Source organism: Egretta garzetta, unplaced genomic scaffold (assembly GCF_000687185.1).
Source record: "Egretta garzetta isolate BGI_Z169 unplaced genomic scaffold, ASM68718v1 scaffold72, whole genome shotgun sequence".
In the NCBI taxonomy this organism is placed as follows: Eukaryota; Metazoa; Chordata; class Aves; order Pelecaniformes; family Ardeidae; genus Egretta; species Egretta garzetta.
Window position 1 is genome coordinate 2,513,032 of NW_009259032.1, and position 25,897 is coordinate 2,538,928.

Below are 25,897 nucleotides of genomic sequence, written 5' to 3' on the forward strand. Positions count from 1 at the left end.
ACAGTTCCTTGTGTCAGGGGTTACGAGGTAGCCTTGGCGTGAGATCTTCCAGCTGGTCTCCTACAAGCCTGGTTGGCAACTGGGGACTGCAAAGTCAACTACCCTCGCAGTTGGCCCATTTTTCTGCTCTTCCCTCATCAACGTGTCCTGTGTCATGAAGCCCGGGTCAGGAGCATGCATATCTCATCCGCTTGGCAATAAACCTAAGTCTGGTGACAAAGATGCTGTTTACCAACTTGGGGAAAAAGTACTAAGCCTTTCTGTTTTTTGCATATCCTTTGCATGCTTGCACCCACTTCCCATCTCACGTGCTGACTGTGCAGTCTGGAGCACCTCCCAACTTCGTGTTCTGCATCATTTTTTATACTTGCACTAATCAGATATAAAATGTTGTGGCGCAGAATCATGCCCTCCATCAGAGTCCTAAAATTTAACAGCTAACAAAATTTTGTCACGGAGCAGTGACTAAACTTAATTTTACTTTGAGACAACTTTAGGCTGCATGATTTATCAGTACCATATTATTTAATGACCTTTTGGCTTTTTTTCACCGCGTGCATCAGTGCTCAGATTCTTGTCAATTTTAACTCATTTTTCACCTAAAAGAGACTGTATGAATTTTTTTACAGCAATCATGATATATTCCCTCCTATATTCTTTTTGACTGCTGGTTTTGTAATTCAGTCCAAAAACTATGACAACTTGGGGTTTTTTCCTTCCTTCTTCACGGGTCAGTAGTCTTTTAGATGATGTTAGATTAACCAGATGATTAAGTCTATAGCTTGTCATATCTGTAGCTTTCCAGACAAATACTGTAATTTTGAAAGGTCTTTCTCATAAGACGTTATAGGATTTGAAATTTCTTGAATTAGGCTGTAGGAGAGTGTTCAAATATCCATTAATACACAAGGTAGACAGCCATTAAAAACAACCACCACACTGTGAGCGTTTTTCAAGCTTCCTGTTGCTTCTTACGGAAAAGAACTGAAGAAAATGAGGCTGAAAAAGAAGCAACATTTTAGTCAAAAACTGCCCAATGATTTATTCAGTTTGGTCTTGCAAGAGAGTGATCCTTGATCTTCTTAATCTGAATCCAGAGATCCTTACAGCACACGAGAGGAGCTGGACTAAGTACTCTATCATCTGCTAGTGTTCCTCTTCTTTTGTGTTCTCTTTGTAGGCTAAAATAACCAGCATAATACACGATAACTGTCCAGATTGTTATATTTTACATCTTTTTTGAAAGGCAGCTATCACAGCTGGTTATTTCCAGTCCACGGCTTTTCAGAAACAATTGTTAAGTCATTTAGTAAATTCATCAGTTAATTTCCACAGATGCATATCATCTGGATTTACTGATTTGCATAGATTTAAATTTTTCCGTGCCGGGCTTTTTTTTTCTCAGATGTTATTAAAAAAAAGCCTCCCACTACATTTGTAGCAACAAGAGACACTTTTCAGAAGTACCTTTGTCCTACTTTGAAAAAGGATTTCTCAAAAGTTTGTCTTCCATGTTTTCATTTTCTGTGGGATTAATGGATTATTCAGGGAGAATTAAGGTAGGCAAAATTAGGCTATGCCTCTGGACATATCTTTGCAGTAGCCAGAACAGTTGCAATAAATTGGATATTAAGACAGTTTCTGTCCCAATGTGGCCTCCTTGAAAATGTTATCTAAGATTGCAGCTACTTTTTTTGCTCTTTCTTTTGGTAAAGGCAAAGACTTGCAGAAATAAACAGTATTGAATGTTGTCTCAAGGAATTCCACGAAGACCAATACAGATGTAAATACAAGTATTTGTAAATGCAACCAGGGATTGAACCCTTTAGCCAGAGCAGAAGATGGGAGGTCCTGTGGGCAGATCTGGACTTTACGCGCAGATCACATGGAACACTTTTCATCTCCTGCTTGCTGGTTTCTGGATCATGAATTTGTCCTCTGTGTTATTTAGGGAGGCAGTTGATGAGGCATGTTCAGCTGTATTTGTCATACACCAGATGTCGGGATAGTTAAAGTCACTCATGCTTCCTCTGATTTTTAAGCTCCTCAGTAGTTGGTCTGGGACAGTTTACACAGGCGCGCACATGCGCGCACACACACACACACATTTGCAAACTCCAGTGTATGCAGTGTGTCCTATATATTTATGTGATTTCCCATATCACCCATTCCTGGTGACTGGCCGCAAGCGCACTGGACAACACCTGTGTTTTTAATTGAACAGCTCTGGGTTATCACTAGAAATCTCAGGCTTTGCGAGCATGTTTTGCCCTCTGCACTATCCTTTACTATCCCTTCGCCCTTTCTCCCCCACTGCCGGTGACACCTGCTCCCCGCAGGCATATTTTCAAAAGCCATTCTCGTAGATCTGAATGCCTTTTAAGTAAAATGGGGTATCAGTGGGTTTGGTGATGGCTCTGAACCCAAACTGCACGTCTCGGATGTGCTGTATACCACTTAGGAGGTTTCAGACATGCTCATTAGTTCGTTCTCTTCCTTTGTTCTTCAATTTTCTTCGTCCAGACAGTAAATAATTCTTACACGTGGTGCTTACAAGAGCCACTGCTCATTTTTGTTTGCTGCTAAACAACTGCCAAATGCAGCAGTGACCACATTTCGGCAGTGGGTGAAATGAAGCCTCTGCATATGGTCTGCAAGGATCCTTCAGAGTGTGGGGTGCTCAGCAAGTGTGGTCTATAATTTGCTGCCACCTAAACCTGCATTTTGGCAAATGAATGATATTTGGCAAAAAAAAAAGGGGGGGAGGGGGGGGAGGAGGCGATGACCAAACCAAACCCACCCATTCTTTGCTTGCACAATCTCTTAAAACAAAGAGAAGGATTTTTCATTTTTACATACCTGAGTGTACCTTTTTGCCTTTTTCAACTCACTTAACGTATCCCTCTTTCTGTCCCCTTGTCAGGCCGCCTGTAGAAGACAGCCAAACCCTGCTGACGCCGGTGGTGAGCTGTGGCCCACCGGGAGCGCTGCTAACCCGGCCCGTCATTTTAACCATGCACCACTGTGCGGAACCGAACACGGAGGACTGGCAGATCCAGCTGAAGCACCAGGCTGCCCAGGGGCCATGGGAGGTGAGGCTATGGAGCTCCAGCCTGCGTGCTGGCTGCGTGCAGGGCTCTCTGCTAACCCTTCAGCTGCTTTTCCAAACCAGGACACCTGTATTTCGGTTTTTCCAGGTGAGATGCATGGCCACTGCGGGCAGACTGGAGTGCACCAGGTATCTCAGCTGCCTACACAGGGATGCTGTCTTGGGGCAGTTCGGTGCCTCCTAGTTCTGGCTGTTTTCCATGAAATAGCCTTCATCTAAGGATTTTGACACTTGAGCTTTTGGTCATGGCAGGACCAAAGTCATGGGGAGAGAAGGAAGAGAAAAGGCAAAACAAAAAAGAAGAGCTGAAAATAATTTCTGACTTAATATTAGAAATAAGAAAATGCTTTTTACAGAGCAGTTTAAACTCCCCTGATTTATAATCTGTTTTCAAGAAAGTGAAAATAATGCTGCAAATGGACTCCTGCTTCAGCATGAAGATATCAGCCAGCTTAATAAAATTTATAGGCATTACTTTTCTTTTCTTCTTCCCTCCTGACATGTTGGTGGAGCATCACTGATTCAGTTCATGCGGCCGAGATCCAACTCTGCACCCTGTTAATTCGGGAGGTGCACGAGCGTTGCTGGGCAGTGCAGGCTCGGCAGGAGCCTGGGGTGGTTCCTTGCCAGTAGTGCAGCAGGAGGATGCTCTGGGGCAGGGTAGCAGAAGGGGCTTCCACTGTAACTGGAGCATAAAGTGATGCTTTCAGCAAGGCTGGGCCGTCCTGGCAGAGCCTTCTTCTCCAGCTCTCCGCTCCTAGGTACCTGCTGCCACCAGTTTGGTCTCACATAATTAATTTGGCAAGGGCACCTTCTCCTACCGGTAGGTTTAATGAGGACAGGGTGGCGTTTGAAGGCAGTTGGGCTGACAGCAGCAAGAGTGCTGTGTCCGGCATCGCCTTCTAAAGGCTCTTGCTTTTGTTCCCTGCCTGTGGCACCGGCTCTTCCTCACGCTGGGCGGGAGTGTGCAGCAAACACGGGTCTGTCTCGCCAACTAATCTGCACCCCACCGGCCTGACTCTTGGCACCGCACATATGTTCCTTATTTGCGTCTGTGTGTTACTGGCACCTCTTCATTTTCTCCCCTGTCCTCCTCCTGCCCTTGACAGAGCTGTTGCTCCGCCGGCCGTGCATATGCTCTGGTGCCAGCGCAGCCTCCGCAGTGTCCACATGGTCCCTGGCCATCTCATGGCCATCTTGTTCCTCCACTCAATTCTGGAGCAGCTCCTCCAGGCTGAGCCCCCCATGCACACGCACACATGCACACACACGCGCATGCATGCACACGCCTGCAGCATCGCTCGGGGGCAGCGCCTCCTGCCAGAGCCGGTTGCTGGGGGGAGGCGGAGGAGCAATCAGCGCTGCAGCAAGGTGCCCTCCAGAAGGATCGTGCTACCCCTGCAAACATGGCACATTTGCCTTTCCTGAGACTAGGGGGCCCGAGCTTAATGACAAATTTCAGTCGAGCCTGCGCCGCTCATCTGCCAGATGTGTGCGTTGTGCTGCAGACCTGCAGGCAGCGGAGGTGAAACCAGATGAGTTGTGCCGAGCATCATGTGCTGCTTGGTGGCTTTGGAAGAGGCGGCCGTCATCCACCGCTGCCTTTTCGTTTCTGCTCTCTCTCAAAGCCATTCAAAGCACCTTGTGTTGCGTGCAGGATATTACACGCAGGGTTGAATGGAGAAATTAGCAGGGGAGCTGTTTTCCTGTACGCGCAGGGTGGAGAGGTTGTCTGCTTTCAGGCTGTATGCATTTTTTTTCTTCACCCTGCAGTCTCGTCACGGAGGATTATTCCGACGAAGCAGCAGGTGATATTTCATGTAGATGTGGCACTCGGCCATCTCAGAGGTTACTTCCCTTCCTTGAGTTTTTATAACTCCTTATTGTCATGCTTAGGACGTGAAGGGCAGTTATTTCTTCAACACACCTGCAACTACTGATGTTAAATCATGGTCACTGAATGATTGGTTCTGCAATATCTTTTTCAATAAAGTATTGGTGATATTTTCATTATTTGCCTAGTTCTTCCCAGGGCTTTAAAAGCTGCTGCAAGGCCCAGAGGAGAGTTAGAAGTCTTAGGGGAGCGAGGACAGGAGGAGGTTTCTACCACCATTATCACCACCAGCACCCCAGAGAAATCCTCCCCTCTCTGTGCCTATGCAGGAGAAAAGATGGAAGCAGGAATTTTAAATCTTGATTAATCTAAGGTGCAAACAGCAAGGACTTTGTGCATCATCCAGGCATGAAAGGGGCATTGGTGTCTCAAAGGAGAGCAGCTCCGAGGGGTCGGGAGCTCTAACTTGGCCTCTTTCTCCCTTAGGATGTGGTGGTGGTCGGGGAGGAAAACTTCACCACTCCGTGCTATATCCAGCTGGACCCAGAGGCCTGCCATATCTTGACAGAAACCCTCAGCACGTATGCCTTGGTGGGACAGTCAGTCACCAAAGCAGCAGCCAAACGTCTCAAACTGGCCATCTTTGGACCGCTGTCCTGCTCTTCGCTGGAGTACAGCATCCGGGTCTACTGCCTCGACGACACGCAGGATGCTCTTAAGGTGGTTGTTGTTCTCCCGCTCACTTTCTCTCTCCCCCTCTCCAGCTCTCACAGGACTGCAATCATAGCAGTGACTAGACCCTCTGCTCTGTCTGTTCCTGCTCCCTGGGTTATTTTTCCAATTAGAAGAAGAGCTTGACAGCAAGCTGCTGGTTTACAGTTTAACCCCCACACTCTATAAACTGTCCTTTGCATAGGGATCTCACACTTTTTTCCACCCACCAGTCTTTTTTTCCTTTGTTTACCTGTATCATAGCCTGAATCCTAGGATTTTTGCATTATTAAAAGGCCATAAGGTACACGGGGCTTCATTCATTATTCATGTATTTTTAATGCTAAGTGCCAGCTCCCCAGAGATGGGGAAACATATAAATGCTTCTTTGTAAATACTTGATAATGACAAAAGAAGCTTCTGGGCTGTTAATCACTGCCTGCTTTCATACTGCTTTATTACACCTCTTCGTGTGCAGCTTTTTGTGTTGGGAATTTGCAACTAAAATAAACCAAAGCTGTTGCTATCTCTAGCTATATAACCTTACTCTCACTGCGTAATTCTGGCATGCACACCAACACACACTCGCTGTAAACAGATGAGCAGATAAATAACCATACTTGCTATTTCTCTCTATAAAAACCTATATTTGTACAGATGGTATCTATAATAGATGCACTCCTGAAATATGTAGCTTCAACTGCGCATGTAAGAATGGAGGTTATTAAAAGGTGGGGTTTTTTTCCTTTAATCGTAGCCAGTGCAACTGCCCAAATGCCTCTTTGCAGCAAAACGAGTTCAAAGCCTGACTCTAAGTAAAGTCATCCTGGTGCTTTTGTTTCCTCAGTTCCGCGTGGGAATTATTGGGGTTCAAACCCACATACACTGGCCAGGGGATGTCTGTGTTTTTCAGAGCAGTGACTGCCATCACTGCAAAAGGCATGCTCTGTTTTCCTCCCCAGTATTATCTGGTATCAAGACCTGCCTGCCTAGGTTTTGCTGGGGGGATAAGAGTATATGTGAGAAAGTCAGTAAAGTATAAGGGCTGAAGCAGGCATATCGTGACTTCAGCATGGTTTTGTCTGTACAGGGCCTGGGGGCTTGGCCTCTGTCAATGCATTGGTGTTACCAGGATTTTAGAAACAATTTTTTTCCCCAGTTTGATTTCGCTATTGTTTTTCCTCTTTAAAAACAAGTGAAAAGGATCTTTTGTAGCGATCAAGCGTCAGAAGTCCTGATGGTTTTATGCCTGTGCTGTGTAATACAATTTTCCATGGGTTCGTCAAGGCCTGAGGTCATAAAAAATGGCTCAGCGGGGCCTTGGACAGACAGCTAATGCAGTCAGAGCTGGGGGAATCCAATTAGGTGTTACTCAGGAGCTGTTGGGTTTGTTTCTGATAGACTGTGGGGAGAGTTGCAAGGTAAAGTTAATCTGATTCGGTGCTATAGTAAAAAGGATCAGGAGAGTGCTGAGCAACACGGAGGGACGTTCTTTCACCTGAGAAGCTGCAGCCAATGTTTGGTTGAGGAGCAGGCCGGTCCTTGGGCTTCTGCTGCGGGAGACCCCAAAGCGAGCTTGCAATTCGGTAAGGAAAGGTGAGCAAAGTCACCATCCCACCCGTACCTACTGCTTTTTTACAGCAAAGTGCGTACATTTTAATGCTCTTCTTTTTGGCACGTCTACCCCAAGACTGGAAGGCCACCCATGGAGTTCAAGACCCAGCTATCTGGTGGTTTGTAGGAGGACAAGCACATGTACTTGCTGGTCACAAACTCTTATGAACGTATCAGTTGCACTTCTCTGGAAATGAAAGGTCTGAGGAAGGAGGTTTAAGAAAAATGAACCTAGTAAACCAGCTGTAGATCATAGAATCATGGAATCATAGAATGGTTTGTGTTGGAAGAGACCTTAAAGATCGTCTAGTTCCAACCCCTGTCATGGGCCGGGATAGCTTCCACTAGACCAGGTTGTGCAAAGCCTCATCCCTTGAACATTTCCAGGGATGGGGCATCCACAATTTCTCTGGGCAACCTGTTCCAGTGCCTCACCACCCTCACAGTAAAGAATTTCTTCCTTTTATCTAATCTAAATCTACCCTCTTTCAGTTTAAAGCCATTACTCCTTGTCGTCACTACCTGCCCTTGTGAAAAGTTCCTCTCCAGCTTCCCTGCAGGCCCCCTTCAGGTACTGGAAGGCTGCAATAAGGTCTCCCTGGAGCCTTCTCTTCTCCAGGCTGAACATCCCCAACTCTCTCAGCCTGTCTTTATAGGAGAGGTGCTCCAGCCACTGGATCATCTTCATGGCCCTCCTCTATACTCCCTCCAACAGGTCCATGCCCTTCTTGTGCTGGGGGCCCCAGAGCTGAAAACAGTACTCCACGGTGGTCTCTTGAGAGCAGAGTAGAGAGGGAGAATCGCCTCCCTTGACCTGCTGGCGATGCTTCTTTGGATGCAGCCCAGGATACGGTTGGCCTTCTGGGCTGCAAGTGCACATCACTGGGTCACATTGAGCTTTTAATCAACCAATGCTCCCAAGTCCTTCTCCTCAGGGCTGCTCTCAATCCATTCTCCGCCCAGCCTCTATCTGTGCTTGGGATTGCCCTGACCCATGTGCAGGATCTTGCACTTGGCCTTGTTGAACTTCATAAGGTTTGCACGGGCCCATCTCTCAAGCCTGTCAAGGTCCCTCTGGATGGCATCCCTTCCCTCCAGCATGCTGACTGCACCACACAGTGTTGTCAGCAAACTTGCTCAGGGCACACTGTCCATGTCACCAACAGAGATGTTAAACAGCGCTGGTCCCAATACCAACCCCTGAGGAATGTCACTTGTCACTGATCTCCACTTGGACATCAAGCCATTGACCGCAACTCTTTGAGTGTGAACATCCAGCCAATTCCTTGTCCCCTGAGTGGTCCATCCATCAAATCTGTGTCTCTCCACTTTAGAGACAAGAATGCCATGTGGGACAGTGTCAAATGCTTTGCACAAGTCCAGGTAGATGATATTCATTGCTTTTCTCTTATTCCCATCATAGAAGGCCACAAAACTTGTCAGGCATGATTTGCCCTTAGTGAAGCCATGTTGGCTGTCACCAATCACCTCTTCATTTTCCATGTGCCTTAGCATAGTTTCCAGGAGGATCTGCTCCATGATCTTGTCAGGCACAGAGGTGAGGCTGACTTGCCTTGAGTTCCCTGGGTCTTCCTTTTTTTCCCTTTTTAAAAATGGGGGTTATGTTTCACCTTTTCCAGTCAGTAGGAACTTCACTGGACTGCCATGACTTATGATGGGTAGTGGCTTAGCAACTTCATCCACCAGTTCCCTCAGGACCTGCAGATGGTCCCATGGCCTTGTACACCTTCAGGTTCCTTAGATGGTCTTGAACCTGATCTTCTGCTACAGTGGGTGGTTCTTCATTCCCCTGGTCCCTTCCTTTGCCTTCTGTGACTTGGGCAGTGTGGCTTGAGCACTTGCCAGTGAAGACTGAGGCAAAAAAGTCATTGAGTACCTCGACTTCTCCATATCCCAGGTAACCAGGTCTCCTGTTTCCTTCCGGACAGGGCCCACATTTTCCCTAGTCTTCCTTTTATCACCGATGTACCTATTTCTATAGGTATATAGCTTTTTTTTATATAGTACTCTATAGCTTTTCTTGTTGCCCTCGATGTCCCTGGACAAATGTAATTCCATCAGGGCTTTAGCTTTCGTAACCTGATCCATGGATTCTTGGACAATTTCTCTGTATTTCTCCCAGGCTACCTGACCTTACTTCCATCCTCTGTAAGCTTCTTTTTGTGTTTGAGTTTGTCCGGGAACACCTTCTTCATCCACGCAGGCCTCCTGGCATTTTTGCCTGACTTCGTCTATGTTGGGATGGATTGGTCCCAAGCTTGGAGGAGGTGATCTTTGAATACTAACCAGGTTTCTTGGGCCCCTCTTCCCTCCAGGGGTTTATCCCATGGTATTCTACCAAGCAGATCCCTGAAGAAGCCAAAGTCTGCTCTCCTGAGGTCCAGGGTAGTGAGCTTGCTGTGCACCCTTCTCGGTGCCCTAAGAATCTTGAACTCCACCATTTCATGGTCACTGCAGCCAAGGCTGCCCTTGAGCTTCACATTCCCCACCAGCCCCTCCTTATTAGTGACAACAAGGTCCAGCATATGCCTATTTAGAAAGAAAAAAAAGGTTGGGGTGTTTGCTGCATGCTTTCACAACAGCTGGCACTGCAGCAGCCCCGGCTGTGCTGGGAGGAGGCCCTTGGCACTGCCATATTGCTGAAGGGAAGGCATTCATCGGGAAATTACCACTGGCTGTGTGGGACAAGGCATGCAGACAGGGCTGGATCAGCAGGTCCTGAGGTTCAAAGTAATTTGGAGAGAGTGGGAAAGTTGTAGGCAGCAAGCAAGGCACCAGCTGCAACATCTCGGTGTCTTGGGGCTGGCCGCTCCAGGCAAGACATGGCAAGGGGAGGGAAGAGCAGCGTGAGATGTTCCCACGCTGGGATGTCTGAGGTTTGGAAGAGCCTTTGTAGGGGATTATGTGTTTATTTTAATAGGCAACCAAATGCATTCTGTTACTATTTACAACTAGGAGTGAGCGTGCCGTATGCTGGATGTGTCCTAACAGCCACCAAAGGAAGACAAGCGGTTGCGGTATAAAACACAGTGCTGTATTTATCCAGCAGGCTTTTCCTCTCATCATGCAGAGTAAGCGCTCGCTGTCGAACTGCCGGCGCCCGCAGTACAGTAGGGAAGTGTAATGGCTTGTCATCAACAAGGGCTCGGATATTGTGGGAAGGGCTTGGCGGGGTTCCTGGGGGCTGTGGAGCAGAGTGGGCTCTGTGCTGATCGTGCGTGCAGTGTCCTCTGCCCTGCAGGGTCCCGAGCTGCCCAGATGGGATGCTCACAAAAGTGCTTTTTGGGCAAGGGCTAGGGCAGCTGTGGCCTCAAGCACTGGCTTCTTTTTCTTAAGGCTGATTTTTGCACTTTGAGGGGGATGCCCAAGCTAGTCTGCTGTAAGAAAAAGTAATAATACAATAACTATAAAGAAATCCAGCTGCTTTATTCTCATCTGTTTATTCAGATAAATGGCTTTGAGATTGAGGTGTGTGAGCTGTGTGTGGCAGCACGGCAGGGGCTGAGCAGCCGGGCGCGTGGAAACAGCTGCCTCCCACGCCGGGGGCAAGTGAATGATTTCAGGGTATAGCAAGGTGGCATCCCCCAACCCACCTCGTGCTGCACAGTAACTGCCCTCAAAAAAAAGCCCCCAAGATGGCACAACAGGCTTGTGATCTTCTCTCGGTTCTTTAATGTGTATTTTTCCTTCTAATGAAGAAAGGCAACAGCTTAGACTGAACACTGTTGCTTGCTTGTGCCCTGTTGATTGAGGAAGCCCTTTCCAAATAGAGGTTGTGGCTGTCCTGGTGGTGCTGATGATGGAGCGATGCCTTACATAGCTCCCTCCTCAGGAGGAGCGTAAGGGCATAAGTCCCAGCTCACAGGGGTGGTGAGAGGCGATGGGGAGAGGGGGGTATGGCCAGAGCCACCTTTGCATGGGGCAAGCAACACATGGCTCAGATTTCGGCTCAGAAGGGTATAAAGGCACCAGCCAGTGGCATAAGCACTGCTCTAAATAAAATGCCGCATGGCTTGAGCCAGCCTGCAAGTTTGAAGGGCTATGCAAATCATGGCTCCAAATTAATTCTGAATTAATTAGCTGAGCAGCATGGGAGAAGCACAGGCTGCTCAGCATCCTCCAGTTGGAGCACGTAGAGGGGCTATGGTGACCAAGGGTAGTTACCAAAAGTGGGATATTGAAACTAGACATCCAGATCTGGTGGGTGGGATGGTGCAGCATCCTGCTGCGCTGTTTTTCCCCGCAGTAGTGCAGCTCCCAGGGCTGGCGCTGCGTGGGCAGGAGCGGTCATTCGGCCCCTGCACCCCGCGTGCCTGAGAGGTGGTGTCTGCAATTAGCTCAGACAGTGCTGTGCGTCGTCTTCTGGCCCTTCCAGGGAGGTAATTTGGACGTAATGAAGATCTATAGTAATCAGATAATCACTATCGATTGCTCTTTAGGCATCTTGATGAGGTAATTAGGGGGCACTGGAAAGAAGCTGGAACTGATTCATTGGCATAACCTTAATCTAAAAGGTTTCCTGATTTTGTTTCTTTTCCTGTAATGGCTGATAAATGAACATCATTTTAGCTTCAGTATCTGCCAGGTGCTGGGCTCGCCGGGGGCAGGGGCTTTTCCTGTATGCTAACTAGATCCTCAATGTGATTAAGAGTAGCTTGTTTTGTGCTTAGCTAAAATGGAGGCTCCGTTCGTTGGCCGGGGTTCCATGTGCCCACATACTCCTCAAGTGTGCTCACTCTGTGCGTGATGGGCTTTGGCCATGTGAGACTGGCTGGTTTGTTGGCTCTTGTAATTAAATACAACTGAGTTTAGCTGTGTTGGTTTCTAATGGGGCTCGTGTAGGTGCCTTCCATGTGGCCTACAATTAGGCTGTTTGTAGGCAACAATCCACTGTGGTCTCATTAGTTACAGGAATATATTTCTTTTTAGCTGCAGAAAATGACCAGGCTCTTGGCTTACTAGCTTTTAATTACAAGATCAATATTTCAGTAACCCCGAACCTGTGTATTCATATGTACAAGATGCTCCATCAGAGTATCTTGCTCTTGTTTTGATACCATGCCGCTTGACAGTTAAGTCTCAGAGTAAGCATCTGCTATCTCCTGTACCTCTCTGCCTTGGAGCAGATTGCCAGGAGGCTGCAAGCTGAAGGACCAGCAGGATGCACAGGTCCCATATCAGCAGGACCTATGCAAATAAAAGCTTCCAAAAGCAAAATAGTAAAGCTGCTATTAGATGTCCAGTTTGGTGAGCGATAGAGAAGGCGGATATATTTCAGGATTCAAACAGTGCCTGTGTGCAAAGTCTTTGTGTTCGAAATAGTTGCATGCAATTAAGCTTTCTGCTTATAGGACATGTCAGATAACGCTGTGTCTCCCAAAGGATACATGGGTGCCTGCATCCCTGATGGACTGCTGCTCTGTGATGGGGGCAAGGGGTATATACTCACATCCACCTGTGCAATTCCAATTCACAGGAAAACACAAGTCTGTGCAATTCCTGTGCATTTTTTTTCTGTACCATACAAGCTACAGCATCTACAGCAGGCGATCTTGAGGAATCAGAAGAGCAGTGTGCTGTCGTGATGAAACCTGACTGCTTTCTTCTTGTTATCACCATACTGCAGGAGGTCCTCCAGCTGGAGCAGCAGATGGGTGGGCAGCTTTTGGAGGAACCCAAAGCTTTGCATTTTAAGGGAAGCACCCACAACCTCCGCCTGTCCATTCATGACATTGCCCACTCTCTCTGGAAGAGCAAACTGCTGGCTAAGTACCAGGTGAGCAGCATAAACCATTGACATTGGATCCTAGCAGTGAGGCCTAAAGAGATAGTGAGACACAGGGGTATTTAAAAAACCCCTGGTGCCAGGCTGCAGTGCCACGGACGCTTTTTTCCCTGGACCATTTGAAGTGACAGTAGCATGGAGCCTACAATCTCTGGCCATACAGCATCTGCGCCCTGATTCCATATCCCTCCCTTACTATACTCTTTTTTTTTTGCTTTTCTCTTGCAGGAGATTCCCTTTTACCACATCTGGAGTGGATGCCAGAGGAACCTTCACTGCACCTTCACACTGGAAAGGTTCAGCCTGAATACGCTGGAGCTGGTGTGCAAACTCTGCGTGCGGCAGGTCGAAGGAGAAGGGCAGATCTTCCAGCTCAACTGCTCTGTCTCAGAGGTAAATGGCATTGGTGCACTTCTCTATCTGACTGCAGAAATGTGGGAGGGCTAAGGAGGTATATCCTTTCCCATTGCTACCTGCTTAGTGCTTCCCATTTTCCTTCTGACTGCTCGGGTGGACATAAGGGATGGATTAAGTCATTGCTTTCTATCTCCTGTTGCGTTTTCCCTTAGTTTCTCTCTTCTGGAAGGGAGCGTGCCCCCTTCAAGGGAGGGAGGAGGGCAGCTGTGGTCTCTCTGCTAGTGCCACCTTTCTGTGCCTGTGTTGAGGAGCTCTTTGCCTACCACTTTTGCGAAGCACTGCATGGTCCTGATCCCTGGCAGCTGCAAGACCATCATGCCTGATATTTCCCTGGAGAGGGAGTAAGGAGAATAGGAAAATGTCATTGCCATATGTTTGCATGAGCCACTCCACTCTGATCCTGCATAATAACTGCTGTGTTAGAGGGAATATCAGATGGTGTAGTTGCAACAGATTTTTCTCCTCAGATTTTGCTACTGCTACAAATCCTATCATCTGCAACAATTTTTCTTTTGATGGCTGTCATTTTTCAGTAGAAAAATGTTCATAAGTTTTGGAACATCTTTGCTGATGCTACGTAGCACCTGGAGAACTTCCACTCCTTGGGGCAGTCGAGCTTGGGGCTGAGACCAAGTGACATGTTCAGGTGTGAAGTGACATTGACTTCAGTGAATGTACTGGTGGCTTTTGTGCCTGGTACCCTCGGCAGCTATGAAGAGCAGGCTCTTGGGCAGCAATCGCTGCTGGCTGACTTGGGGAAGGGCTGGGAGACCACAGACAAAAGTTGTACTGTAGGGCACCGATGGTGTGTGCCATTACCCATAGCATCTGCTTGGTTATTGGATGTAAAGTTACATAGTCAGCCGGGGACTACACAGCATTGAAGACAGATGGTAAAACAAGTATCATAAACAATTATTGTAATAAGTGCTGCATTGAGGTAATCTCTAATTTAACCTCGCAGAGAAGAGAAAGAACTGAGAGTAACTTTAATGAAATGCAAGTATACACTATAATCATCTTCAGCTGCTTGTGTGTAATAGGGCCTGGTAATGGATTCAGAGGGAACAGGATAATATTCTTGTCTTGTGCTGCGATCCCATCCATCAGGGATGAATAGAGGGAGGGAATAATACTGCTGCTATCAAGGCTGCCTACTGCAAAATTGATCCTCCTTGGCTGACATGTAGTGATGTTCCTGAGCCCAAGTGAGGGGCAGGAGGACCTTGGGCTGCTAAGGGCTGGCATACAGGGTTGTGTCAACCTTGTTACTAGAAAAAAAATCCTAAAACTCAGCTGGTTTGATGACAAAAGTTACCTGGAAGTGTAACAGCATTATGTAATGCATAATAACAGCAAGATGGAAACCAATGTGTATGCCTCTGGAGGCATAAGAGGAAGGGGTGGTTGTGATTAAAAAACAGGCATCAGGAAACCTTAGCTGTGGTTCCTCACACGTTCTTCTGTGACGAACTAGGTCATGTAAGGATGTACTTTGGTCTCTGCTTTCAGAGGGTGTCTGGTTTGGTTTGCTTCTGGTGATTTCAAATTGCGCACATTATTCCCTTCTTGAGGGGAGGCAGGCAGCTAGTGGTTAGGCATTGCAGGACCGTGCGGGTGCCTTTCTTCATTGCTGGATCTGCCTCTCTGCCTCTGTCACTCCGGCAAAAATATAGTAACAGTTTCCTGCATCCTCCCTTCATGGGCTTTCTTTTTGGTCCCCTGCAAAGGATGTAAAACTTCTGCAGATTAAACTGTCTTATTCTGGCTTTCTACAGTGTCTTCCACTGGGACTTCAAAAATACAAATGCAATGAATGCCAAAACATGCAAATTTGTGAGGCAAGAGGACAAGTGAGATAAAGGTCTCCCACCATTATTTTTTGAAGCCCCCTTTTTTGTCTTGCGCTGTCAGTACTCACCCCCAAAAGCCCCAGGGCACCACCATGGATACCTGGCCTCCGTCTGCAGCCATCCTGATGCACTGGGGGCAGCAGGCCACCTTGAGAGCCAGGGCAGTGCTGCCTCAGTGTGTCCTTGCGTCCCTTGGCCCAGAATAAGAAGGGAAAGTTGTCCATCTGCAATGGCACCAGTCACCACTCTACAGCCACTTCTGACCCGCCGGCACGGGTGAACCTGCAGGCAGCGGCGGTGCCGTGCAGGTCATGTTGCTGCCCCGCGGCTGGAGGACATCGCGATGGAGGCATCGCTCGTTGCCTGAAGTGATGCAGGGCCTTGGTGCCCAGGTAGGGATGCCGCTTTCAGCACGGCTTTGGGCATGTTGACTGAGGACTTTACAGTGTGGCATAAACCTTCCTTGGTTAGAAATATCACTGAATGCTTGAAGTGCCATTTCTTAAAAAAACCCCAAACAACATAATGCAAAAAAAAAAGGCATAGAGTGGAAGACAATGAATTGCCATGGATAAAAGAGTGGAGGCAAAAGAGGTTTAATTCTGTTCATTGCTCATGGATACTGGCTCTCCTCTTTCCAACTCTGCATACTTTTTTGAGGGGGAAACCAAAGAGTGTGTGTGACTCTGAGCATCTCCAGTAAGCTTCCTGGGGGATTTGTGATGGCGGGTTAAACCAGGTGTTGCCTGTGTTTGAAGTAATTTCAGGTTTTACAGGGCCCTCCCAGAAGCCAGTTTGACACAAAGCAACAAGGCAGCTCACAGAGGAGCAAACAAATTGACATTTAAGGATGAGTCTTTTGCATGGGTGTTTCTGCCTGCCCGGGGCTGTGATTTGGGCAGAGGTGGAGATGAAGCAGCTTCCCTGTTTCTGCCAGCCCGGCCCCAGGCCTGTCTTGCTGTGAAGGAGAGCAATGGAGAAGACATGTAAGAGGCATGAAAGGACACCCAGCCCTGCTTGCCACTTTTTACATTGCGTGCATCGGTAGCTGGAGGTGACAAGTGCTGCTCAAGGGAGGAGCATCCCCGCTGCACGGTCGGGCAGCCAGTTGGCGTTGGTGGGGTTTGGTGGGGCTTTCAGCTGCCCTGCAGGACCTTGTCATTCCTAAGCAAACCCACCATCCAAATTGACCAACTACCCTTGTCCTACCAGCTACTGAGCCCCTCTTTCTACATACCTGTGGGGTGCTAAATCCTTCCAGGCCCAGGAAGAGATAAAATCCTTGACCAGAAGAGCCAACCGCCTGTTATTCCCAGCGGGGCCACATTACAGCCATCTCACGGGGAGCCTCCAGGCTGGGCAGACCGCATCAGAGAGCACCAACCTGATACCGCAAGGGACAGGCTGGCTTTGGAGGTGACTCCCCTCCTGAAACACTGCCTTTGAGTGCACACGCTCCATCTATCTCTAGCACAGAGTTAAGGCCTCATGAAAATGAGGGATCAGCTTGTGCCTGGGGTGGTATTAACCATCTCCCCATGGTCTGCCTGGCATCAGAAGCTTTGGAGAGCACGGGTGCTGTCAAAGGGCTGTCAGTGGCATGAACCCGGTGCTGGCTTGTTGTGAGGTGGGGGGCTTGGGGGGCTGCCAGGAAGGGGCTCCTGCCAGGCAAGCTGGGAAAGCCCTGTTCTGCCCTAGTAGTGGCAATTTGCTCTGAAATGTGTCAAAGTGCCTGATCTTTCATTATTCCCAGCAAGTGATTAATTAAGCTGGGCTCAATTTTGTCCAGCCATAGTAATCTTCACCCTTAAAAAAAAAAAAAAAAAAGAAAAAAAATCTGCTGTCTACACAAAGTCAGTTATAAATTTCTCTTTTTCAGCAGACTAACATAAAAGCTTCATTAGCAGAGAGCTGCTCCCCTCTAATGCAAGTAAAAGCACGGAGTCTCAGAGGATATACTTCTACAATCATCTCTGCACTCAGAAACAAAACTGCTGTATTTTTGTATTTTTTTTTTTTGCTTGCTTTCCAACCTCAGGAACCCACTGGCATTGATTATCCTCCCATGGACTCAGCAGGCACCATCACCACCATAGTAGGGCCCAGCGCTTTCAGCATCCCCCTCCCGATAAGGCAGAAGCTGTGCAGCAGCCTGGATGCCCCCCAGACCAGGGGCCATGACTGGCGGATGCTGGCCCACAAGCTGAAACTGGACAGGTGAGCGGGGCTGCCTACGTGAGGTCGGGAGGGATGTGCAGAAGGGTCCTGGTGGAGATGAAGGACAGCAGAGGTGTCTGCAGACCGGTCACACTGACCGCACGGGAGATGAGCGCCTTGACAGCACCAGCAATGGGGATGGGCTGAAATCATATAAATTCAGGTAGCCTTCATGCAGCTCAGAACAACAAGTTTCCTTTTGGCTTGTCGCAGGTACCTAAATTATTTTGCTACGAAATCGAGTCCCACCGGGGTGATCCTGGATCTCTGGGAAGCCCAGAATTTCCCTGACGGCAACCTGAGCATGCTGGCGGCGGTTCTTGAAGAAATGGGAAGACACGAAACCGTTGTTTCTTTGGCAGCAGAAGGAAATTACTGATGCAGCCTTGGTGTGAACAGGAAGGACAGACGCAGGGAGCGGTAATGCCCTGTTATTACAAACGAGAATTGAAATGAAAACCCAGACCAATGAGTTACACAAGAGACATTTCAGAGAAGCAAGCAAGCAAACAAACAAACAAAAAAAAAACCAGCCCTGACCTTCACACGTGCTCGCCTTGTACATTATCACAGGATCTAAAAGAAATCATGCAAAGTTGTACCTTGAAAATATAAATCAACCTCATGTTCCTCTCGGCTTGGCTGTACACTGCTTGGTACAGGATTTTACAGTTTCCTAGGAAACGCTTTTTATTGCTATCCAGATATATGGATAAACTTTCTTAACAATCCCAGTTTCTATGGATGTTGTTTACATCAAATTCTGGACAGGGGTAAGGAGACTGTCCATGGCTCTTTATATTTTTTGTTTAAAGCCATTCTAGACAAGGCTATGGACAGTTGGTTGTGGCTATTTCAGCTTATTGGTTTCTGGTGAATTCAGATTTTGGCTACAATTCTGCACATCGATTGTCTCACAATGATCCTCCTGTCATTGTTCTGTTTCCTAGACCTACTTGTAAAAAAGAAAAAGAAAACCACCAAGAAAATCAGAGTTTAAGAGGTGTGCATCTGGAAAGCAGGTACTCTGGGTGCTAAGCAGGAACACACGTAACGTCCCCTTCCTTCCCCAAGGCAGTCCCACTGAGGCTGCGTGGAGAATTAACTGTAGGACAGCAGGGAACGTAGGATCAGAGTTCATTTTCAATTCACAATGTAACAACACCCTTTCCACCCCTCAGCGATATGAGGGGGCTGGATATGCAATTCGGAGTGGTTAGGGGGAAAAAAAAGAAACCCAGAAAAAAGTAAAAAAAAGAAGTTGCTATGATAATTATTTACTAATTAGTATCTAGTGCAAGGATTATAATGATTATTATTATTATTACCATTATGACTTTATTTCTAATTTTGTCAGCAGCAGAATGAATTTTTCCCACTTTTATGGAACCTGTTGTCCCCTTCCTGAAGGTTTTCTAAGATGCGTCCCTCTTTATGCTGTCTGTCCTTCCCTTCTCCAGCCATCGTACTCCTCCTCCAGAGCCCTCTGCTAGCCCACAAGGGTTGCTGACCTCGTGTTAGCATTGCTGTGCTTCATGCCCAACACAAGGGTGCTATATACTGGTGACACTGCTGATGTCACTGATCTGCACCCGCAAAGGATCCAACCCCAGCACCCCTCCCTGGGATGTTTTGCACCACCTTGGTGCCTCCAGGTTGCTCCAAGAAGGTATCTATCTGTGAACCAGTGACAGCCTCCCAGTCCAAATATGTAGCCCACTGGTTCAGGAGCACGGGTGCAAGCATGGGGAGGCACTGATGTTGACCACCTGATTTGTGAGTCCAAGATGGGCCTCCAGGTGTCTTGCTTTGCTTTGTAGCAGTCTGAGAGCCAGCAGCTCCTGTTAGCTTCCCACGGAGCCGCAGGTACTCACTCTTACTGAAACCCGCCTCCTCCCGTAACATTTGCAGTAGTCAGGGCTACTGGGAGTCATCTGCTGGGACATTTTTGGTTGAGATGTGCTCGGCAGATCTCTGCTGCTCTTCCTGAGCTTGCTGCAGCCAGGGAAGCCTCTGCTGCACGGGCCAGCCTAGGGCGGGGGAGTGGCGAAGTCAAAAAGCCGCGTACTGCAGTTTGCTGCCTGCGCTGCACCAGGTCCCCACTGGCTGACTGGGGGACACAGGTGAAGTGGGAAATCGTAAAAAGCCATGAACGCTTGCTTTTGCGATTGTCACTGCAAACATATTTTACTTTCTGCTCAGTGAAGAGACTGACTCTTTAGTACACGACAGCACATAGGACCACAGTAGTTTTACTGCCAGGCTTGTCTGTCCTCTACTTCTGGTGCAAAGGCGGCTTTCTTCCCCAGCCCGGCCGCTCCAGGTTTCCAGCCAGGCCCTGGTTATTGCTGTTGTGCACACACCCACCTTTGCCCACGCACGCATTCCCGCTTCATCTGCTTCCCAAGACTGGAGTTGGTTTGTTTTCTTTTGTGGTTTTGGTTTTGTTTTTCCCCAAGGCTTTCCAGATTATGCCTTTAAAGGTAACTTTGAAAATGTCATTGGTCAAAATGAAAGGAAAATTTCATCTGACCTTTTTCCCCTTTGACATTTCCATAGGCTTGGGATTTTTTGCTTTTAATTTCTCGGTTTTTGACCACTGGGCAGCGATCACAATGCATTCCCTTCCTTGTAACAGGTAACCTGGGAGTTTGCAAACCAGCTTTTCAGTCAAAACTGGAGACCAGAGGGCTTACATTTTGACTTTCAGCATGTCTGCTTTTCGCCTAAGCCCCACCCTCCATGATGCCAAAGGCATCTTTTCCACAACCATCTTCTTTTTCACCTTGGGCATCTGATGCAGCTCATTGCAACGCTGATGGAAATCATGCTTTCAACTTTGGGAGGCTTGACTGGGGCTTCAAGCTCTGTCCTTTCCCTTCATCTTTTACTCATCTTGGAGCTCTAAAATGCCTCTTAAAAGATAGGGCTCAGCTTTTCGCCCTCCTGTGCCATCTTCAGGTGTAACCAGTTGTACTTAGTTTGTGTTTCTTCCCCCTTCCTGCACATCCTTCCTGCGTGACGCCTCTTCCAAGGCAGCTGCATGACCTGAACTTTCCTTTGGCCCCTTTCCCTCTTCGGCTCAGTCTTTGTTAGCTGATGCCCAGGCTTACTGGTACCCTGGCTCTCGGCTTGTGCTGGGTGGGCAGTATGTGCACCCTTCTCACCGGCGCCTTGCCAGAAAGTGTTGTAGTTATCTATCTGTAGCACTATGAGTTAATGCCCCTTTTGCAGCTGTCTGACCTACTCTTCCCGTCCCCCCCGCCCCGATGCCTCCTTCAGAAAAACAGATGAGCAACTTTCTTAAAATATTTTAGGGAATGTTCCTTTTACAGGCTCACTGTAAAGGGGATTTATTGACAGGAAAAAAACAAAAAAACAAAACCACGTTCTGACTAAGAGGATCACCCACGGAGGTAGATGGTGGTCAAGAACATCACTAGGGCAGTGGCAGTGCTGTCACTAGGAGGTGGAGCTGCCCTTCTTCCAGCCCGACTGCTCAGAAACCTCCCCTTGCCCACTGCAATCACAGGTTGAGTGGTTTCTCTGTCCCTGCTTTTGCAGGGCAGGAGGAAGGTGCCGGGGATGGGGACATTTCCTCCGCAGAGCCACACCTCATCCCAGCAGCTCCATGCTCGTGCTTTGCCGCTGCTGCTCACAGCAGCTCCCACCTCTCCTGACACTCCCCTTGCATTAATTTTGCTCGCAGTTTTTTTCTTTTTTCCAGCAGTACCGCCCTGGCAGGGTGTGCAGCTGGGAAGAGGGCTCTGGGACAGGCCGGTTGTGTGCACCCCTCAGCATCCCCATCCTGCCGTCCCAAGGAGGGAGGGTGAGAAGCAAGGGTGGCCAGAGCCGCTCAGGATATTGTTTTTGGTGGGAGAAAAACCAGCCGCAGTCCCTCTGCCTGGATTGCGTGGACACAGTGCCATCTCGTGGGGCTGAGCCCTGGCTCCAACATGCAACAGCGCTCGGGAAAAGGCTTTCCCATGGAGCAGCTCTTGAAAAATGGCAAATAAGTTTGGCAGACAGAACCGACTCTTAAGAGTTGTAACATTTTATGTCAGGTAAGCACATCTACTTTAAAAAAAAAAAAAAAAGTGGCTGCAGGCTTCTTATCCTCCAGTTATTACTACTTCTTTAAATGCTTATCCTTTTTGTTGTCCACCTTCGGCTCTGTGCTGTAGCAGTTTTGCTGCTCTTCACACCGTCTCTTCATTACACATTGATTGCTAGTGCTATAAATACTATGTATCTTATATAAATATACATAAAATATCTACTGACTTCAAGGAAAACCTTTACTTTCTGAGTAAGAAACACTATCGGAGGCAGTCCTTTTCACCTGATTTTTTTCTTCAGTTCTTCTTGTGTTGTGTTCTTGTAAAGGTGGCTGTCAGTGTATAGAGTAAGCTTGGGGTTTCTTTTTTGGTTTGTTTTGGGTTTTTTTCCCAAACTTTCTGATCACAGCTGATCCACTGTATCTCGCTAAACAGTGCAAGACCTAAGTGCTGTTTTACTGAATCTCAAAAGTATTGAGGCAGTGAGGGTCTCTTGAGTCAAGATTTGCTTCCATGGGAGACCAAGACTCTTTTTTTTCTTGCTGTATCGCTGGCAGAAATGCAGACATTCATGAGACATGTTGGAGTCTGGGATGCCCACAGAGCAAAACATGTCTGTTCCTTGGGTTTCTTGCTATTTCTGTTGCTTACATATAGAATAAATGTATTTACATGCTGTAAGCCTGTCATTGTGGACAGTGTCCTAATGTCTCGTATTGCTACCTAAAATAGTTTTTTTTTGATTCTCCTTTTTTTCTTGTTTTGGGGAGTGGGGGGTACAGGGAAGGGAGGGGTGGGGGGGCCCTTAGACCATTGTATGCTCTAGCCAAGTAGTTACCACAGCTCTGAGATTAATTTTAAATGAGATGATACTGTTGAGGTTGTTGGTTTGTTTGGTTTTTTTTTTTTAAATCTCATGTCCAGGGCACTTTGTAAACTATCTTACTGAGTGTTCAGAAGCCTTTTCAGGTATTACTCTGGCTCTCGTCTGGCCACAAAGTAACTAATTATTTGCAGGCTGATTTGCTTAATACCAGGTGATGCAAAGACGGGTGAGGTTTGTGAATGTAAAACAAACCTTTGGCTCTTCTCCCACAAAGACTCCAATGAGGCATTGACTTTGGGGTCACCACCGCAACCCATTCCTAGCTTGTGTGTGAAACCTTGTGTTGATAAAATGAGCTGCACTGCAGATTTTTAAATGCTGAAGCATGTATCTATCATCTCAGACATCCTTTGAAGTGGGAATTCAACAGAAATGCAAAGTGTGTGTGTGTATATACGTATACAGACAGGAGAAAATAAAGGACACTGACGGCTGGAGGCTTTTAGCTCTGGTGTTAGTTGTGGACATCCTCTAATGACCAAGTTCTTTTGCTTGGGAAGGTGAAGGTCAAAATTCAGTGCTGTATCATCACTGCAAGGTCAAATAAAAAGTACAGTGAGAGCCAACAGAGTAAAAACTGGCAAGGAACTAGAGCTGGACTTGAACCAAAGCCACAGAAATGAGCCCTCAAATTTGGTAGGTCAAGCTCCTCGCTTGAAATAGGAGCATTTAGTTTATTTACTTACTTGTCCTTCAAGCTTGGCACCTGCTCCCTGAAATCTGAAAATCCCTTTATCTGAAAGTCCTTTGATAAGCTCGGCCTATACAAAAAAGCAATGGTAATCCAGAATTCCCACAAACCTCTAGCACTGAATAGGTATTTCACATTTTCTGTGACGCTGGGTAAATGTATTTAATAGCTGTTCAGTCTCCTCCACTGCTTACAAAGAAACTAATAATTGCTACATGTGCTGAACCCCGGGCCTGCCCTTTTCTCCAAAAGCATCCCATGCCATGGCATGGGAGTAACTTCTGGGTGCCGGTGAAGAAGCAGCATGTATCAGGCAGGGCCCCTGCCCCCCCCCGACGGCGGCAAGGTGGCTCTCGGAGCACTGGCACGCTGGTCTCCAGCTGCGGGCATGCAGCTGGTGGGACAATAGCCCCTCGATGAGAACAGCTCGGGCGGCCCCCGGAGCTGCTCTGGCTGCTGCCAGCTGGCTCTTGCTACGGCATGCCAGTAAATTTGGGAGCTTAAACAATACGAATAAAAAGCAAAATCAGCTGGAAAGCAAACAAAATTAGGAAGAAGGCGAAGCAAAACACTCTTCTCCTGTAGATCTTGCAAGGCACCTTGCAAAAACACCCCCTGAGCAGTGAGGCAGTGACCTCCTTTGAGGCAGGGTGCATAATGCAGCTGAGACTAAGTTACGGCGTTACCTGGCATTACTGTTCTGGCACACCTGTGGAGGACTTTTTTTTTTGCTAACACATGTTCTGTCTGTTAATGTTGAAGCGCTAAGGAAAAAAAAAAGAAGTGAAGATGGTACCTTTGGTACTTCTCTAAAGCAAAGAAGGAGGGCCCATAGGAAAGGAAACGTCTGTGCGACCCAGGCTGAGAAGGTTTATTGCATTTCTCCCTCCTCTTCCCATGTCTCAGCTCTAGCAGGGTTCGGGGGTTTTTTTGCTATTTAGATCTGGAGAACTATTTTGGTTTTGATTTTCCCTATTGCTGTATCTTCTATGCAATTCCTTTTCTAAAACCTGACTTACTACCAGAGAAGTGCTAGCCATTGCATTATTTGTATTGCTGTACAGTGGAGGTGTGGTTTACTAGTTCTGAGTGTGCCTCTTACCCCCCTCCCTTTTTCTCCTTCCCTCTGTTTGTAAATGCCTGCATTTATTCTGTCAGCCTGACATGTACAAAGTGTAAGAAAGAATTTTTAAACAGGTAATAAATTATATTTATAAGCAACTGGAAAAAAAAAAATACACCACTACCTTGTGTTCAGTTGTTTAGTTCCTGGAAGCTTGGAAGAAAAGAGGAGCCTTTTACCTAGTTTCTTTAAAAAAAAAAAAAAAAAAAAAATCTGCTCAAAAGAAATGTATCCGCACATAAGAACGCCTTGTGATGTTGTAGTCTCCCTCGTGAGATGCCGTTCATGTGCATTGCACTTCATAAATCCTCGCACCACTCCCTCCCCATGGGGTTTTACCCCAGCGGCTATGGGAGGATTCGCCCCGGGACAGTTTCCCTGGGGTTTGGGTTTCATGGCTGCAGTTGAGGGTGGAGCAAAGCAACAGGCAAGAAAACACATCCTCAGCTCCCTGCCCCGCATCCAGCCTTCTTGTTATGGAGGAGAGCAGCCCACTGGGGTTGTCCCAGATGCCTGGGAGGCAAATGAAATGCCACTTGGGCAAGGTGATTTTGTCCAGCCATACCTGCTTATGTCCGATTTAGCCAGGCGGATAAAATGCCCAAAGACTGAAGTTCCCCCTTGTCACACCTGTCCCCCGCTGGCAGAGATGGTGGTTGTTTCTCACCAGCCTCAGTACTAAACTCTAGTTTCAGGGGGTGCAAGCAGCTGCTTCTCCCAACTGAGGAGTGGGGTGGCGATGGGAGAAGTCATCTGTCACAGCCATGCCCTCGTCAGCTGGTCAGCCCCAGGCTGAGGAGCCCACCCTCCTGCCCGTGATGGAGGTGATACGGGGCCCTGTGCGCCACCAGGGCAGCACCATCCCATCCCCTCCCCTCCCCTCCCCTCCCCTCCCCTGGGGGCACAGGGCTGCCTGCTGGCCCTTGGGCTCTCCTGCTCTCCTGCTCAGCCCTTGTCCTCTCGCATACCAGACCCACACCCTGCCAGGACAGCTGCACGATGTGCTCGCTCAGCAGCAACCCCAGCAAGAGGCACGTCAAGGTTAAGCCAAAGCAGAAGCACTCTGACAGCATATGAAGCCAAACACAGCAAACAGCCCAAAAGCCAAGAACATGGCAACAAGTGCATTTGCCAGGTTTGCGAGACCCTGCAGGCCACCTGCAGAAGGGCAGACCTTTAAAAACCCCTCTCCTGTGTGCCTGGATTGCAGCAAGCTTTTCCCAAGATGTAAGCTAGCTTTATTTTATTTCTTTCCCTTTGCAAGCCTTAACGCGAACTACATGATGGGCAGGAGACACTGGCTCAGGCTGTTCTCCCTAAACATGGGATACCACTGGCATCTTCATCCTGCGATGAAGGGCATCGCTAACACAAGGCTGTAATAGGAAGAGGATGATTATGTATGAAGAGGACTTGGAGCTATGACGTGAATGGAGAGTCCCTATCCCAAGGGACAGGAGGCGTAACTGCTTCAGTGGTAGCTTTGGCCACTGTGTGGTCCTGCAGCTAAAGAGAGCTGAGCTGCGGGCAGGGCTGGTTTCTCTAAAACTAAGATGCCCACTTCGGTCACAGTCGTTG

General features: G+C 47.8%; 1 protein-coding gene across 1 annotated transcript in view; it reads left to right on the forward strand.

The window, feature by feature from the left end:
- The window catches only part of UNC5C (unc-5 netrin receptor C), a 166,868-nt gene extending 148,928 nt beyond the window's left edge, over positions 1-17,940 (forward strand). Inside the window, exons 15-20 of the mRNA XM_009634765.2 lie at positions 2,924-3,092; positions 5,430-5,663; positions 12,916-13,065; positions 13,303-13,467; positions 17,383-17,561; positions 17,775-17,940. Coding sequence (XP_009633060.1) covers positions 2,924-3,092; positions 5,430-5,663; positions 12,916-13,065; positions 13,303-13,467; positions 17,383-17,561; positions 17,775-17,940 — 1,063 coding nt within the window. The remainder of the gene's footprint in view (positions 1-2,923; positions 3,093-5,429; positions 5,664-12,915; positions 13,066-13,302; positions 13,468-17,382; positions 17,562-17,774) is intronic.
- Positions 17,941-25,897: the final 7,957 nt, after the last annotated feature.